The sequence below is a fragment of the Ictalurus punctatus genome, chromosome 25 (assembly GCF_001660625.3).
Source record: "Ictalurus punctatus breed USDA103 chromosome 25, Coco_2.0, whole genome shotgun sequence".
Taxonomy (NCBI): Eukaryota; Metazoa; Chordata; class Actinopteri; order Siluriformes; family Ictaluridae; genus Ictalurus; species Ictalurus punctatus.
Genome location: NC_030440.2, coordinates 10,158,033 through 10,173,449, shown reverse-complemented (window position 1 = coordinate 10,173,449; position 15,417 = coordinate 10,158,033). Strand labels below are relative to the sequence as shown.

The 15,417-nt window shown below is 41.6% G+C and overlaps 1 protein-coding gene across 3 annotated transcripts; it reads left to right on the top strand.

Annotated features, from left to right (window-relative positions):
- The first annotated feature begins 1,738 nt into the window (after positions 1-1,738).
- scrn2 (secernin 2) lies at positions 1,739-14,780 on the top strand. 3 transcript variants are annotated; one of them, XM_017456136.3, is made up of 10 exons: positions 1,802-1,854; positions 4,006-4,108; positions 4,416-4,578; positions 4,979-5,160; positions 7,098-7,297; positions 9,178-9,393; positions 12,461-12,626; positions 12,815-12,986; positions 13,153-13,312; positions 14,383-14,780. In XM_017456136.3, coding segments are annotated over exons 2-9 (1,251 nt in total). In that variant the 5' UTR covers positions 1,802-1,854; positions 4,006-4,106; the 3' UTR covers positions 13,303-13,312; positions 14,383-14,780. The 3 variants fall into 3 exon arrangements, with proteins under 3 accessions (XP_017311626.1, XP_017311625.1, XP_017311627.1); XM_017456137.2 differs by lacking the exon at positions 4,006-4,108 and having other exon boundaries at positions 1,739-1,854; XM_017456138.3 differs by lacking the exons at positions 1,802-1,854; positions 4,006-4,108 and adding an exon at positions 1,961-2,254.
- Positions 14,781-15,417: the final 637 nt, after the last annotated feature.

Sequence of the window (15,417 nt, the reverse complement as noted above, 5' to 3'; positions counted from 1 at the left end):
CTAATGTCAGCTAATAACAAACTGAAGAAATCCAGTGTTATGCCTCTAAATAATGAACACTTAATGTAAAAAAAAAAAAAAAAAGTCTGGCCCATGTTTGCTCACCTATTTGCTGTCGGCAGTGGGGCCAGAGAATAATTTGCTGCTACTACTAGTATCGACAAGAGGATTATGCGGTCAGGCACTGATGTTGGATGAGGAGGTCTGGAGTGTAGTCAGTGTTCCAGTTCATCCCAAAGGTGTTCCATGTGGTTGAGATCAGGGCTCTGTGCAGGACACTCGAGTTCTTCCAGTCCAACCTTAACACACCATGTCTTCATGGAGCTCACTTTGTGCACAGGGGCATTAGCATGCCTAATTTGCTTAGGATGGTACAATAAAGAAAAAGCATTCAGTGAGTAGCCTTTCTGCAGACGGAAACGCCTTGTTGAGAGAGGGGTCGATGCTGAGTGGCCAGGCTGGTACAAGCTAACAGAAAGACTACACTAACTCAGATAACCCCTCTGTACAATTGTGTTGAGTAGAAAAGCATCTCAGAATGCACAACACGCCGAACCTTGAGGCTGATGGGCTACATCAGCAGAAAAGCAAGTCGGGTTCCAATTCTGTTAGTTAAGAACAGAAAGCTGAGGCAGTTGAAAACTGGACAGTTACAGACTGGAAAACCGTAGCCTAGTCTGATGAATCTCGAGTTGTGCTGATGATGGGGTCAGATGATAGGGTCAGAATTTGGTGCCAACAGCATGAATCCATGAACTCATGTACCTGTAGTGATTGCTCAGTGGTTAAGATGTTGGCTTACTGATAGGAAGGTTATGAGTTCAAATCTCAGGACTGCTGAGCTGTCACTGTGGGGCCCTTGTGCAAGGCTCAACTGTTCAGCTGTATAAATGAGATAAATGTAAGTGTCGCTGGATAAAGGTGTCTGCTGAGTGCTATAAATGTAAAATGTAATGTGTCAACAGTCCAGGTTGGTGGAGGTGGTGTGATGGTGTGGGGAATGTTTTCTTGGCACACTTTGGGCCCGTTAATACCAATCAATCATCACTTGACTGCCACAGTCTATTTGAATATTGTTGCAGACCATGTGGATCCCTTCATGGCCACAATTTACTCATCTTCTAATGGCTACTTCCAGCATGATGATGCACCGTGTCACAAAGCAAAACTTGTCTCAAACTGGTTTCATGGACATGACAATGTCCGTTCAATGTTCTTCAGCGGCCTTCCCTGTCACCCGACCTGAATTCAATAGAACACCTTTGGGATGTAGAAGAACGGGAGATTCGCAGCAAGAAAGTGCACTGGAAAAATCTGCAGGAACTGTGTGATGCAATCATGTCAACATGGACCAGTTTCCAACATCTTCTAGAATCCATGACACGAAGAATTGAGCAAAGGGAGGCCGTACCCAATATTAGTATAGTGTTCCTAATAAAGTCCTCCGTGAGTGTAAGTGATAACAGGATAACAGGAACTTGAACTACAAACGATTAAAAGCATGATGTGTCGCTGAATCAGTAAAAACAAATAAACAAACAAATAATGAAAGCCTCCAGGACATGTTATTGGAACTTCTTAGTGGTAATGGCTCTCTGCATCATATCACACCACTCACTGATTATTTTCCTATAACAGCACACCCTGTCATGATTTATTCCTTACCTAACGCTGAAGATTTCATTTCTAACAGTTCCAACCGACATGTTTCACATCTTGACGACTAACCGTTAGGTGGCTTTTATTTTGACACCACTTCAGTAGCAGGTTGCCAGCCAGATCCCTGCTTTTTTTCTTTTTACCTGCTTGCTGCCGGACCTCCACCTTCCAAAAATAAATAAATAAATAAATAAGGTAAAAAAAAATAAATAACAAACTTCATTCATTTAATGCGTAACCTTTCCGGGATTTGTTGGACACCTCACAGACAATGAAAACAGCTCGTGCACTGTGGGCGACGTGTTTATGTTCTTCAGGGTGTTTGCTTTAGGATGACGCGGATTAGAGAAAACAAAACAAAACAGGCCGTTTAAATGACAAACCCAAACACTGTCGTGTCTAAACTCCTCGTTTAGCTTTTGACAGGTGTATTTGACGCTTTAGCAGGTTTTCATTTGTCTGTGCTGTTGGTTGAGGTTTAGCCGATAAGCCTCGAGTGTAGAATTAACGGTGTCTGATACCGGTGTCTAATCTCCGTCACTCGGACACATCCGTGCTGTGGTCAGTAACAAACACTCTAGTGTGACAAAAAAAGGTATGATATGCACTAGCAAGACTTTGTTTTGGGTTGGCATTTTAGAAATGGTCTATTCCTAAATCTTCTATATATCATTTAAATCGAAATCCATCAATATTCATCTTACACCAGAGGAAAGAAGTGAACTCCAGAGGACCACTGGGTATTTCTGAAAACTGTAACAGGTGGAATGATGGATGGATGAAACCTGAGGTTTGAATGTTTACTCTGCCTGTGAATTAGTCAGTAAATGGTGTCTATATGATGTAATCCTACTGAATGTGATCATCTTGGTGCTCTGACTCTCCTAGTTAACCTTCATGTCCAGTATTATACACTATATGGCTAAAATGTTGTACACACCTGAACATCACACCCATACGTGCTTGGAGAACATCCCAGATTTCCAGGTTTGCTGTTATAATAAGCTCCACGTTTCTGGGAAGACGTTCCACTAGATTTTGGAGGGTGGCTGTGGGGATTTGTGTTCATTCAGATGCAAGAGCATTGTACGTATTGTTGGGTGAGGAGATCTGGGGTGTAGAAGGTGTTCAGTGGGGTTGAGGTAAGGGTTCTGTGCAAGACATGCGAGTTCATCCACTCCAACATTGGAAAACCGTGTCTTCATGGAGCTCGCTTTGCGAACAGGGACATTTGTCGTGCTGGAACAGGTTTGAGCCTCTTAGTTCCATCCATCCAGCCATCCATCTATATTCTGTACCGCTCATCCTAGACAGGGTCGCGGGAGTCTGGAGTTTTTCCCAGGGAGTTCGGGACACAAGGCAGGGGACACACTGGACTGGTTGCCAATTCATTATAGGGAACAATCGTATACACATTCACACACTGTTGAAAATTTGAGAATGCCAGTCAGCATACAGTGCATGTTTTTGGACTGGGGAGGAAACCGGTGTACCCGAAGTACAGGGAGAACATGCTAACTCTGTGCATACCGGGCAGAGGCGGGGTTTGAAACCCCAGCTACAGCATATAAAAGACATTATATACAATTGTGTGCTTCTAACTTTGGAGCAACAGTTTGGGGAAGAATGGGTGATTTGGTCATGTGTCCACAAACCTTTGGCTATATAGTGTATTTCTAAAGGCTGGTGTCTATGTAAGGGCAAAGGTGCCTAACTGTAATCCTAGAGAGTTCTACTGAATCCATACATCCTACTCTGAGTCACCAGATTGAACTCGCAGATGAATAATTGCTGTCATCATACTTCATTTGCATGGAATCAAGAAAATCTCAGTTCAAATGTCGCTTGTCACATTCTTGCTTTGCTATTGTGAATGTAGGGTCAGGGGTGACGGGGCTGATTTGGTGGGTTTGGTGGAATTTGTTCTCATATGTCATATCCCAGCTCAGATATGCCAAATGTCATTGTGCCCAAGCTGAGAGAAGTCTGGCTACATTGTGACTGGCAGGAGCTGTGGCCAATCAGGAGGGAGAGAGTGAGAGTGTAAGCAAAACAAATGAGAGAGTAATGAGAGAGTGAGTTAGAGGGTCTAATGTTATACCATAAGCGCTAAAATGATCCGAGACTAATTGAGTTTTGGCTTTTCTTTCTGGCCTGTTATTTAACAAAGGGTAAACATATAATCATTGATATGATGCAGTTCTCTGTTAGGAAACGTTTATGTAACATTTATGGAAGGTGTCTCGAGTGTCAGCACTTTGTAACAGTTCATAAGAGAGTTTTCAGTACAGAGGAGTTTACTCCAAACCTTGTCAAGCCACATTTTTGTCTTATTAACTTCAACAGAGAGAATTCAAGGGAGGTTGGTGAGGGAACCCATGTTCACAGCTGCTATATCATAAGCGATGAGAGGACCTAGCTCATCTTGGGACATTCCGCAACATTAAATGTAACTAAATGTTTAAAATGTGTGACTTGTCGTTCATGAATACATTTTGAATCTTTGGCAGATTGCTGTGATATAAATGGAATAACACGCTATTTTCTCTTATATGAAAATAATAATCATTTTAATATGAAAATGCATGAATTTTATCACCGACCTCAGTCATGTCATGCATGAATTGCTGGAGTGTTTAATTTGTGAGAAGGTGGCGCGTGTGTGTACTTAATTACTCCTATTATGCGCAGCGGTGCCAGTTTATTTTCGTGGTTTTGGATGGTTGTGTTTACTCAGTTTGTTGATTTTATTTCAGGATGGCTGAACCACCCCAGTCATGTGACTGTTTTGTATCTCTGCCACCTGGTTCTAAATTCGACCATGTGATATTTGGTAAGAATTCGGATCGACCAAGGGATGAGGTGCAGGAAGTGGTTTACTACCCTGCTGTCTCCCACGGCCCTGGCGCCACAGTGGAGGTAAGTGGATCCTTTTTCCGCTTTGCATGCCGCGTGATAACATTTCTTAATTTGTACGATCTCATGCTACATCTACCCAGCTTGAAGGGTGAGGATTAACACATGCTTCTTCTCACTTCTGAAGTTATCCTTCTCTTCTTTTCGAGTTGTTGCTCATGCAATGACATAAAGCAACCGAATAAACTGCGAGGAGATCACTAAGCACTATGGGGAACTGCTCATGTTGGCGCTAATGTTAAAAATCAGTATACTGTATATTTAACTCAACATGAATTATTTCTTTGCTCTCTTTTATACTATAAAATACTACATATGTGCAATGTGAGGACAGAACAGGGTGTGGGGAACGAATCTGTAAATACAGATGGGTGACTGATCAGTCCTTACATTTCCCCTCCAGTGCACATACATCTCAATCCCTCAAGTGGAACAGACGCATGCGGTAGTGCTGAGCAGACCCGCCTGGCTGTGGGGGGCTGAGATGGGAGCCAACGAACACGGCGTGTGTATTGGGAATGAGGCCGTGTGGACCCGTGAACCTGTAAATCAGGAGGATGCGCTGCTCGGTATGGACTTGGTTCGGTGAGTCCTACCATGTGTTTTTTAATTTTTTTATTTTGTCATCTTAGGTCTTTAATTATTTATGATGGATTAATACATTTCTTAATGAAAAACACATGCAGTACATATATTACATCTGTACACCTGCTTGTCATGCAGTTTTCCAATCATGTGGCAGCAGCATAGTGCATAAAATCATGCAGGTACAGGTCAGGAGCTTAAGTTAATGTTCAATCTTCAGAATGAGGGAACAGTGTGATCTCTGTGACTTTGACCGTGGCATGAATGAAAATTCTTTTTTTTTTTGTCTTTTTTTTTTTTTTGTCTTTAATTTATTTATTCATTTTCATATGGTGGCATGAATGAAAATTCTTTATTCTGATATTTTGAGATACTGGTTTTTTGATTTCCATGAGCTGTAAACCGTAATCATCAAGATTAAAACAAAAATAGGCGCGAAATATTTCACTTTATCTGTAATGAATCTAGAATATATGAAAGTCTCACTTTTTGAATTAAATTACGGGGGGGAAAAAATGAAACTTTTCCACGATATTCAAGTTTTTTGAGAAACACCTGTACTGCGGTGATCAGAAAAGAAAAGAAAATAGGAGCAATTAATAATTGCTTCAGGAGTGGGCAGGACCAAAATTACAACTCAAAAAGGAAACTAATAAAGATTAAAGAACAACAGAAAAATGAGAAAAGCTTAACAATTCCTCAAATAAAATGATAGCAAGTACCGACAAGCCTCCCCACAGCAATCTGCTTACACTGTTTAGACTTTTAACAAACTACATGTTTAAACTGCTACAGTATCACAGCTGAACACAGAAAACCCACGTAACAGCATGCACAAGGTCAGGAAAGAAAGGAATAACTCTCCATGCTGTATCTTTTTTCAGATTTATATCATATACACATGGCAGTGCAGTCCAGGTGCGGACTGAACGGAGTATTTGAAAAGTATATATACTGTAGCAGAGATGATAAACTTCTGGGGAAATATAGGGAGAGCACATACACAAGACAATGCAACGACCTACAGTACATGTCCCTGGATGTAACACGTTGTATAAACTTTGTGTGGTTACAGTAGAGGTCAAAAGGTTAGAATTTCTCTCAAACATCTCAAAAATTTCCAGTGGGTCAAAAGTTTACCTACACCAAGTGACTGTCTCTTCAAACAGTATGGAAGATTCCAGAAATTGATTTAATGGCTTTTAGAAGTTCCTGATTGGCCAATATTTGTAATTAGGAGTTAATTGGGAGTGCAGCTGTGACACTGTTTTGTAGAGTCGGACGCTGCGTCCGAAATCATGTACTGTGACAGTACCTACTGTACAGATGTGTGTGTGTGTGTGTGTGTGTAATATGAATACAATCCCGGGCATACTATGTGACCTTTAACATCATCATAAACACAAAAATCTTAAAGGGACCACCAGATTAAAACAACCACATTAATGGCAAAATGCACATCAGGAAAGTTAACTGAATTAGTCATTTAATGTGGGCGGGGTTAACAGGCTGAGGTAAATTCGTTGCTGTTAGCTTGACCGGCTAAAGCATGATGGAGATCACAAAAAGGTTTTCTTGTTTAAACCTTCAGCAAGGTAACAATTTATTCATGTATTGTTAAACAAATCCTGTTTAACCAAGGTTTAATACTTAAAAAGAGCTGACACTCTGTCTTCCGCCATTTTTTTTGAGGTTTGAAAAACCTCAAAAACCGTGTTAACCACTGAGCATCTGTGCTGCCCTTCACTACAAATCTGATGTAGTAAATGAAAGTTAGAATAAATCTGTTTCACAGTATTATGAAATGTGTGGAGGTGTGAAAATCCCAGTTTGAATGTCTTTAGCCTAGGTGTATATAAACCCTTCGCCTCAGCTCTAGGTTAGGTGTGTAAGAACAGAGAATAAAATTTGTGTACCGTGTGTGTGTGTGTGCTCAGTTTGGCTCTGGAGCGTGGTGACACTGCGTGGGCTGCTCTGCGTGTGATCACGGAGCTGCTACAACAGTATGGTCAGGGTGGAGCATGCAGAGAGGATCCTGAACACTTCAGCTACCAGAATACCTTCCTGCTGGCTGATCGCCAAGAAGCCTGGGTCCTCGAGACTGCTGGGAAACTCTGGGCTGCTCAGAAAATCACAGGTCGGAGATCAATCGCCGTTCTGCTTCCTTTATTAAGACATCCGATCTGAAGTTTTTATTTATTTATTTTTTTTTTAGCATTAAGATATCTGCTTTATCGTACAAATAAACGTACTAATACCGTCGATTCCTCTGTTGAGTAATTACTCAGTAAATCAAAGAGATTGAATTATTGTGAATCTGCACCGTGAAGACAATATGCTCCCTACAGCATCTTTTCTCTAAACGTTTAAGATTTGCTGTCTGTTACATTTGATAACAGGGAAGGTAACAGTTTTATTCACATCTGTTTTTTTTTTTTTCCCCCATCAGTGAGAGAGTTCTACAGCTTAGTGTTATTGATGCTCAGCACCACCAGTATCCTCCCTTTCAGTAAAGAACACAAAAGCTATTTAAGTGCTAATAGCTCCCCCTTATTGAGACAATTCAGCTTGCTAAACATGAGCTGATTACAAATTACAAACCAGGAGTCTCATTTATCAACCATGCGTATGGATAGTTTTGTGTGTAAACTTTTATTTCCATGCATATAAAAGTATGTAGTGATTTATCAAGTCATTCACGTGCGTGTGGATGTCTGTATATTTACAGCTACTCCTGTCTCCGTGCATGCAGAAAGCGCTAGTGGTAGAAAAACGTAATTGCACTTAATAATGTCAGCGTAATTGACAGCAATTGCTGACTCTGTTGCTCACAAATAGATGCAGACAAGAAAATATCTTGAAAATAGTGATCTAGTATTTCCTATTATATAATTACAGTAAACCACATATATAATAATAATAATAATGTGTTTAATTTATATACACAGTTTAATATATATATACACAATTTACAATACAGTGATAGATAAACAATGAACAATAATGGACAAGCACACAATGTGAAAAACAATGAGCACCCAAACAGAAAAGAAATACTCAGTAACGTCACTGAGATGTGACTATAAATGCATTGTGACAGATTAGGACAGATAACGGTGAGAAATCAGATACGTTTTAAAGTTTTAAGTTTAGATTTGAACTCAGATGGATGCGATGCTGCAAAGAGTGAGAGAATTCCAGATTTTAGGTGCTACAACACTGAAAGACCTGCCGCCCGTGGTTGAGAGACGAAAGCTAGGGACAGAGTGAAGTCCAAGCCTAGAGGATCAGAAAGAGCGGGGCGAGATGTAGGAGAGAAGCAGTGCACTAAGATGGAAACGTGCCAATAAGTCAATAAAAAAAAAAGCTGCTTAAAATTACGTGATATTTAATTAATTTTTTACAATTTCATTTAATGTTTTTTTTTTTTACATGTCAACAAAAACAATTTAATTATAATTTTACTTTTAGTTTTAAATAGATTTTTTTTTACATAAGTCAATAATAAAGTTGCCTAGAATTAAATGATGTTTAATTACATTTTTTAAATTCAATTTTAATTAAATGTTTAATTTAATATACTTCATTAATTTACTCTTGTTTTCATCAGAGCACAAGAGAACACTTTCGTAACTGTTTTATGCATAAATGACACCTTTTCCTCCGCTGAAACTGTTCTAAACCTTTTTATTTAATTTCACGTTTTTCGTGCACACCATTTAAACCATTTCTGAAGGCACCAAATATAAAATCTTTTCAGCAGCCGCGGACACCACCACCTCATAACTCCACTAAAATGTATTTTTAACCCTCTCAATTTATTTCTTTCCTTGGATCTTAGATGAATGCTTTCCTTTCATTATTATTATTATTATTATTATTATTATTATTATTATTATTATTTGATTTGTTTAATAACTCTAGTGTAATTGGTGGTGCAGAGAAACTTCTGGATCTAGTCAGAGTGACACATCTGTACATTCAGAAAACAAACCAAGTCCTTTTTCTTTCTGCCAGAGGGAGTGAAGAACATCTCCAACCAGCTGACGATAGGCACGGAGATCTCTGCGGAGCATCCGGAGCTGCGCAGTAGCGCTCAGTCTCAGGGCTGGTGGAACGGAGAGGATGAGTTTAGCTTCACGGCGGCGTTTAGCCCAGACGACCCCCCTGCTAGAATGGAACTGGCCAAGCAGCGTTATAAAGGCGGCACGGCACTGCTTCAGGAACACAATGGTGCGTGAGCTGTTTCCAGCCTCTATACATTTCACTTACAGCTTACTGTATATACACTGGATATAAAAAGTCTACACCCCCCTGATAAATGGCAGGTTTTTGTGATGTAAAAAAAAATTAAACCAAGATAAATCATGTCAGAACCTTTTCTACAATTATAGTGAAATTTTAACCTGTTAATTAAAGTGAAAAACAATAAGAATTGTTTTAGGGGAAAAGAAAAATAACAAATAAAGATCACCCCAGAGGTTTTTGATTGGATTTAGGTCTGGGCCATTACAAAACCCTGAACGTGTTTTGGTGAAGCCATTCCTTTGTTGATCTGAAGGTTTGCTTTGGGTCGTTGTCATGCTTAAAGGTGAAATCCCTCATCATCTTAATTGTTTGAGTAGAAGCCTTACGGTTTTGTACCAAAATTGACTGGTATTTGGAGTTATTCATTGTTCCGTCCATCCTGATTAAAGCACTAGTTATAGCCGAAAAAAACCCAGCCCCAAAGTATGATGCTGCCACCGTCATGCTTCCCCGTATGGATGGTGATGTTTTGGTGATGAGCTGTGTTTTTTTTTTTTGTGCCAAACATACAGTATCTCACAAAAGTGAGTACACCCCTCACATTTTTGTAAATATTTGATTAGATCTTTTAATGTCACACTGAAGAAATGACACTTTGCTACAATGTAAAGTAGTGAGTGTACAGCTTGTGTAACAGTGTAAATTTGCTGTCCCCTCAAAATAACTCAACATAGCCATTAATGTCTAAACCACTGGCAACAAAAGTGAGTACACCCCTAAGTGAAAATGTCCAAATTGGGCCCAAAGTGTCAATGTTTTGTGTGGCCACCATTATTTTCCAGCACTGCCTTAACCCTCTTGGGCATGGAGTTCACCAGAGCTTCACAGGTTGCCACTGGAGTCCTCTTCCACTCCTCCATGACGACATCACGGAGCTGTTGGATGTTAGAGACCTTGTGCTCCTCCACCTTTTGTTTGAGGATGCCCCACAGATGCTCAATAGGGTTTAGGTCTGGAGACATGCTTGGCCAGTCAATCACCTTTACCCTCAGCTTCTTTAGCAAGGCAGTGGTCATCTTGGAGGTGTGTTTGGGGTCGTTATCATGCTGGAGTACTGCCCTGCGGCCCAGTCTCCGAAGGGAGGGGATCATGCTCTGCTTCAGTATGTCACAGTACATGTTGGCATTCATGGTTCTCTCAATGAACTGTAGCTCCCCAGTGCCGGCAGCACTCATGCAGCCCCAGACCATGACACTCCCACCACCATGCTTGACTGTAGGCGAGACACACTTGTCTTTGTACTCCTCACCTGGTTGCCACCGCACACGCTTGACACCATCTGAACCAAATAAGTTTATCTTGGTCTCATCAGACCACAGGACATGGTTCCAGTAATCCATGTCCTTAGTCTGCTTGTCTTCAGCAAACTGTTTGTGGGCTTTCTTGTGCATCATCTTTAGAAGAGGCTTCCTTCTGGGACGACAGCCATGCAGACCAATTTGATGCAGTGTGCGGCGTATGGTCTGAGCACTGACAGGCTGACCCCCCACCCCTTCAACCTCTGCAGCAATGCTGGTAGCGCTCATACGTCTATTTCCCAAAGACAACCTCTGGATATGACGCTGAGCACGTGCACTCAACTTCTTTGGTCGACCATGGCGAGGCCTGTCCTGAGTGGAACCTGTCCTGTTAAACCGCTGTATGGTCTTGGCCCCCGTGCTGCAGCTCAGTGTCAGGGTCTTGGCAATCTTCTTATAGCCTAGGCCATCTTTATGCAGAGCAAAAATTCTTTTTTTCAGATCCTCAGAGAGTTCTTTGCCATGAGGTGCCATGTTGAACTTCCAGTGACCAGTATGAGGGAGTGTGAGAGCGAGGACACCAAATTTAACACACCTGCTCCCCATTCACACCTGAGACCTTGTAACAGAAACAAGTCACATGACACCGGGGAGGGAAAATGGCTAATTGGGCCCAATTTGGACATTTTCACTTAGGGGTGTACTCACTTTTGTTGCTGGCGGTTTAGACATTAATGGCTGTGTGTTGAGTTATTTTGAGGGGACAGCAAATTTACACTGTTAAACAAGCTGTACACTCACTACTTTACATTGTAGCAAAGTGCCATTTCTTCAGTGTTGTCACATGAAAAGATATAATCAAATATTTACAAAAATGTGAGGGGTGTACTAATTTTTGTGAGATACTGTATCTTTAGGAATTATGGCCAAAAAGTTCACCTTTGGTCTCATCAGACCATAACACACTAACACATTATTCCTTATGGTTTTGGGAGATTGGATGTATTATTTAATGTTTTTTTTTTTTTTGTTTAAAAAAGGCTTCTGTCTTGCCACCCTACCCCATACCCCAGAAATATGACGAATTCGGGAGATTGTTGTCACATGTAGGGAGCATCAGTACTTGCCAGAAATTACTGCAGTTCTTGTAATGATGCTGTAGGCCTCTTGGCAGCCTCCCTGACCAGTTCTCATCAATTTTAGAGGGACGTCCTGTTCTTAGTAGTGTCACTGTCATACCATATTTTCTCCACTTGTGGATTATTGTCTTTACAGTGTTCCATGGTATATCCAATGCCTTGAAATTTTTGTGTAATCCTCTCCTGATTGATATTTTTCTTGCATCATACATGCAGACTGTGTTCTAAAATGCATGTGTCCCCATGCGTGTCCCCGTATGTGTCCCCGTGCATGTCCATGTGTCTGTGTCCCCGTGTGTCCATGTCCGTGTGTGTCCCCGTGCATGTGCGTCCATCCCCGTGCATGTGTCCGTGTCCGTGTCCATTTCCATCCGTCTGTGTCCCTGTGTCCCTGCGTGTATGTTTCCCCGTGCGTGTCTGTGTATATCTGTGTATATCCGTGTATATCCGTGTATATCCGTGTGTGTCCGTGTGTGTCCGTGTGTGTCCGTGTGTGTCCGTGTGTGTCCGTGTGTGTCCGTGTGTGTCCGTGTGTGTCCGTGTCCATGTCTGTGCGTGTGTCCTCCCGTGTGTGTGTATGTGTGTGTGTGTGTGTGTGTGCGCGCGTGTCTGCAGGCTCTGTGACAGCAGAGGTGATGATGAGCATCCTGAGGGACAAGCCCAGCGGCATCTGCATGGATTCAGCAGGTTTCCGCACCACAGGCAGCATGGTTTCCATCCTCTCACGAGATCCCAGCATGCCCTGCGTTCACTTCTTCACTGCCACCCCAGATCCCTCCAGGTTGCTGTCTCAAGGATACTTCACACCATTCTGCTAATGATGCTAATAACAGCATTTCTGTAGCAGCACTCCATGTTAATAGTGATATTGCTCATAACCTGTGTTAGTTCAAGCTGAGGTTGCTTTATGTTCAGTTCTTACAGTTTATCCCATGAGCATGTTTCACCATAGCCTTCTTAACCCTACAGGTCTGTTTTCAAGCCATTCATCTTCTCGGAGAGCATTCGCCCCGTTACTATGGTGATATCTCCACAGTATGGTTCAGATGATCCTGTGAAGACCCTGCCTCGATTCCAGCGTCAGGTGGACAGGAAGCACGAGCTTTACCGTGCTCACCAGGCTGCTGTGGAGGCCAATCCGGTGAGAAGTCATATCCTGAACTGGGAACATGTTTCTGATTCCTCAGAGATGCAGATTATGAGAACAAGATGAAGCAGAGCATTAAGCCAAAGTAAAGCGATAATTTGCTTCCATTTGCATGGTCATTAAGTGTGTGTGTGTGTGTGTGTGTCTGTTGGTGACTCAGGATGGAGTGTCTCTACAGGAGACTATGCGCTTCTTAGAGTCCCAGTGTCTGCAGGAGATTGAAGCCATGCTCAGGGGGGAGGTGGAGGGCCAGGAGCTCGGCGATCTCTTCTTCGACTGCGTGGACACAGAAATAAAGTTCTACCAGTGAGGCAGAGCAGGTAAATATATACACTTTCCAAACTGCCGATCAGTTACTATGAAGCAGGAGTGCTTAACCCTGCTGCTTAACAGAGCTAAATAATTATAGGATCATCATACAAAGTTGAACAACATCTAGCAATTACGATACTTTGACCCGCTGCTGCACCAATATGGAGAAGCCAGAAAACTCTGAGTTTCTGCTTTGTCAGTTATTTGTAGACCAAATGTGGGAGAAAAACATTAATCAGGCGAAAATACCAATTAACTGTGGCCGATTTGTTTGGCGTGCTGCCAAAATAAAAAGGATCCGAGTGTGAGAAATTAAAATTGGTTAACTGTATGTAAAAGAAAAAAAAGGTGGAATTTTTGTTTCATTAAAAAAAAAAAAGGCTTTTTTTTAGTATCAACAGACAATTCAGTAATAAAATAAACACCATATTGCTTATTGAGCAATATGGCTTAGTGGTTAGGGCATTTGCCTCGCACCTCCGGGGGTTGGGGGTTCAAATACCTCCTCCGCCCTGTGTGTGGAGTTTGCATGTTCTCACCGTGCTTTGGGTTTTTCCTCCAGGTACTCCGGTTTCTTCCCTTAGTCCAGAGACATGCACTGTAGGCCGATTGGCATTTCCAAATTGTCTGTAGTGTGTGAACGTGTGTGTGTGATAGGTTTGCACCCCGTCCAAGGTGTCCTCCGTCCTGTGCACCAGTCCCCTGGGATAGGCTTTGGGCTCCACCGTGTAGGAAGATGGATGGATGAATAGTTTATATGCTAATTTAGTTTTAGAACAGTTGTTTGATATTTTCCTTTCAATAATACTGTCATCAATTAAACATGCTGAGATGTGTTCAGTTCTGCCTTTTTTTTTAACACACAAAGTTTCAGTATTTTAATGAATACTTCCAAATCAGCATACTAGCATACAGATAATCTGTCAAACTTGGATGTAAGCCATGACTGCTCAGAGCTATTTTGCATTCTTGACATAACAGTAGAATCAGTAGAAAAGAAAAAAAAAAGAGTGGTGAAACATTTGGACAGAAATGCAGCTACCGCCTTTAACATGCTGCTGTTTCTGCTGTTTTGCAGTTGTCGTGTGAATGTCGCTAGTGCTTGCTGATCTGCTCCGGAGAGGGACGGGACCGGCCTGTCTGCTCCGATACACCTCACTTAGCTCTCCCGTTGCAATGCAACACATCGTGATGTCCGTTAACATGCCATTACATTAAGTGTAACTGTATAAAACAGGTACTAGATGTTCATGCCCCATAATCATGTGTAATTGTCGCACCAGGCGGTCATGTACTATACGCACCACATTAATGAGTAAGTGATAGATTACTAAGGTGTGTGTGTAGAGAATAGAGTATGTGAGAAAAGAATAGCGGAGACGAACCATGATCATTTCTGTGCACGTTCACGAGGGTTCGGCTGCCTGGCTGGTCCTCGGAGGAGAATGTGAATAAAGATAACAACTTTACACTGGATTTCTGCTGCTTTGCTTATTCACTGGCATATCTACCATGTGGTACAGCATATATCAGCGATTGCCAATACTTTCCTACGATCTCAGTTCCTGCTGTATTCAGTTCCAGCACACCTGATCGAGCTAATCAAGCACAGTGATTATCTGAAACAGGAGAGTAGGATCAGGGCTGGTAATCGCTGCAGTTAATATTCACGGCCAGTTGGAAATGTATATAATCTTTATGAGGTACTGTACTGTATGTGCACTAGAGGAGACTGAGCCAAATCACAACACTAGGGACTCTCATGAGCTACATCTAACAATAAGCTCAACAAAACACAAACAATATCTCGAGAAGGACGCTTAATATTGTAAGAGACGCCTAGTAAAAATGGACGATTCTACGACATGCTTTATATATAAGAAATAAAACACAGCTGGTGTGATGCTTTTATGTCCCTGAAATTGATTCTCTTCCCATAACAGCATGCTCTGAAAGTGTTTAATCTCTTTTAAACCACAGCAGTTTCCCAACACTAACATTTTTAGTTGTTATAAAAATTTTTAAATGATGCATCATACTTTTTGCCTGTTTATAGTTATGTTTGTTGTTGTTGTGGAACTTCTGTGAAACACTTTAGCTTCTGTTATCGCTC

What these genes read in the sequence shown, in the direction of transcription:
- scrn2 (XM_017456136.3), top strand. An exon ending in GCCCTGGCGCCACAGTGGAG is followed by an intron (nt 4,579 to 4,978) that starts GTAAGTGGATCC and finishes TTTCCCCTCCAG; the next exon opens with TGCACATACATCTCAATCCC. An exon ending in GCCACCCCAGATCCCTCCAG is followed by an intron (nt 12,627 to 12,814) that starts GTTGCTGTCTCA and finishes TTAACCCTACAG; the next exon opens with GTCTGTTTTCAAGCCATTCA.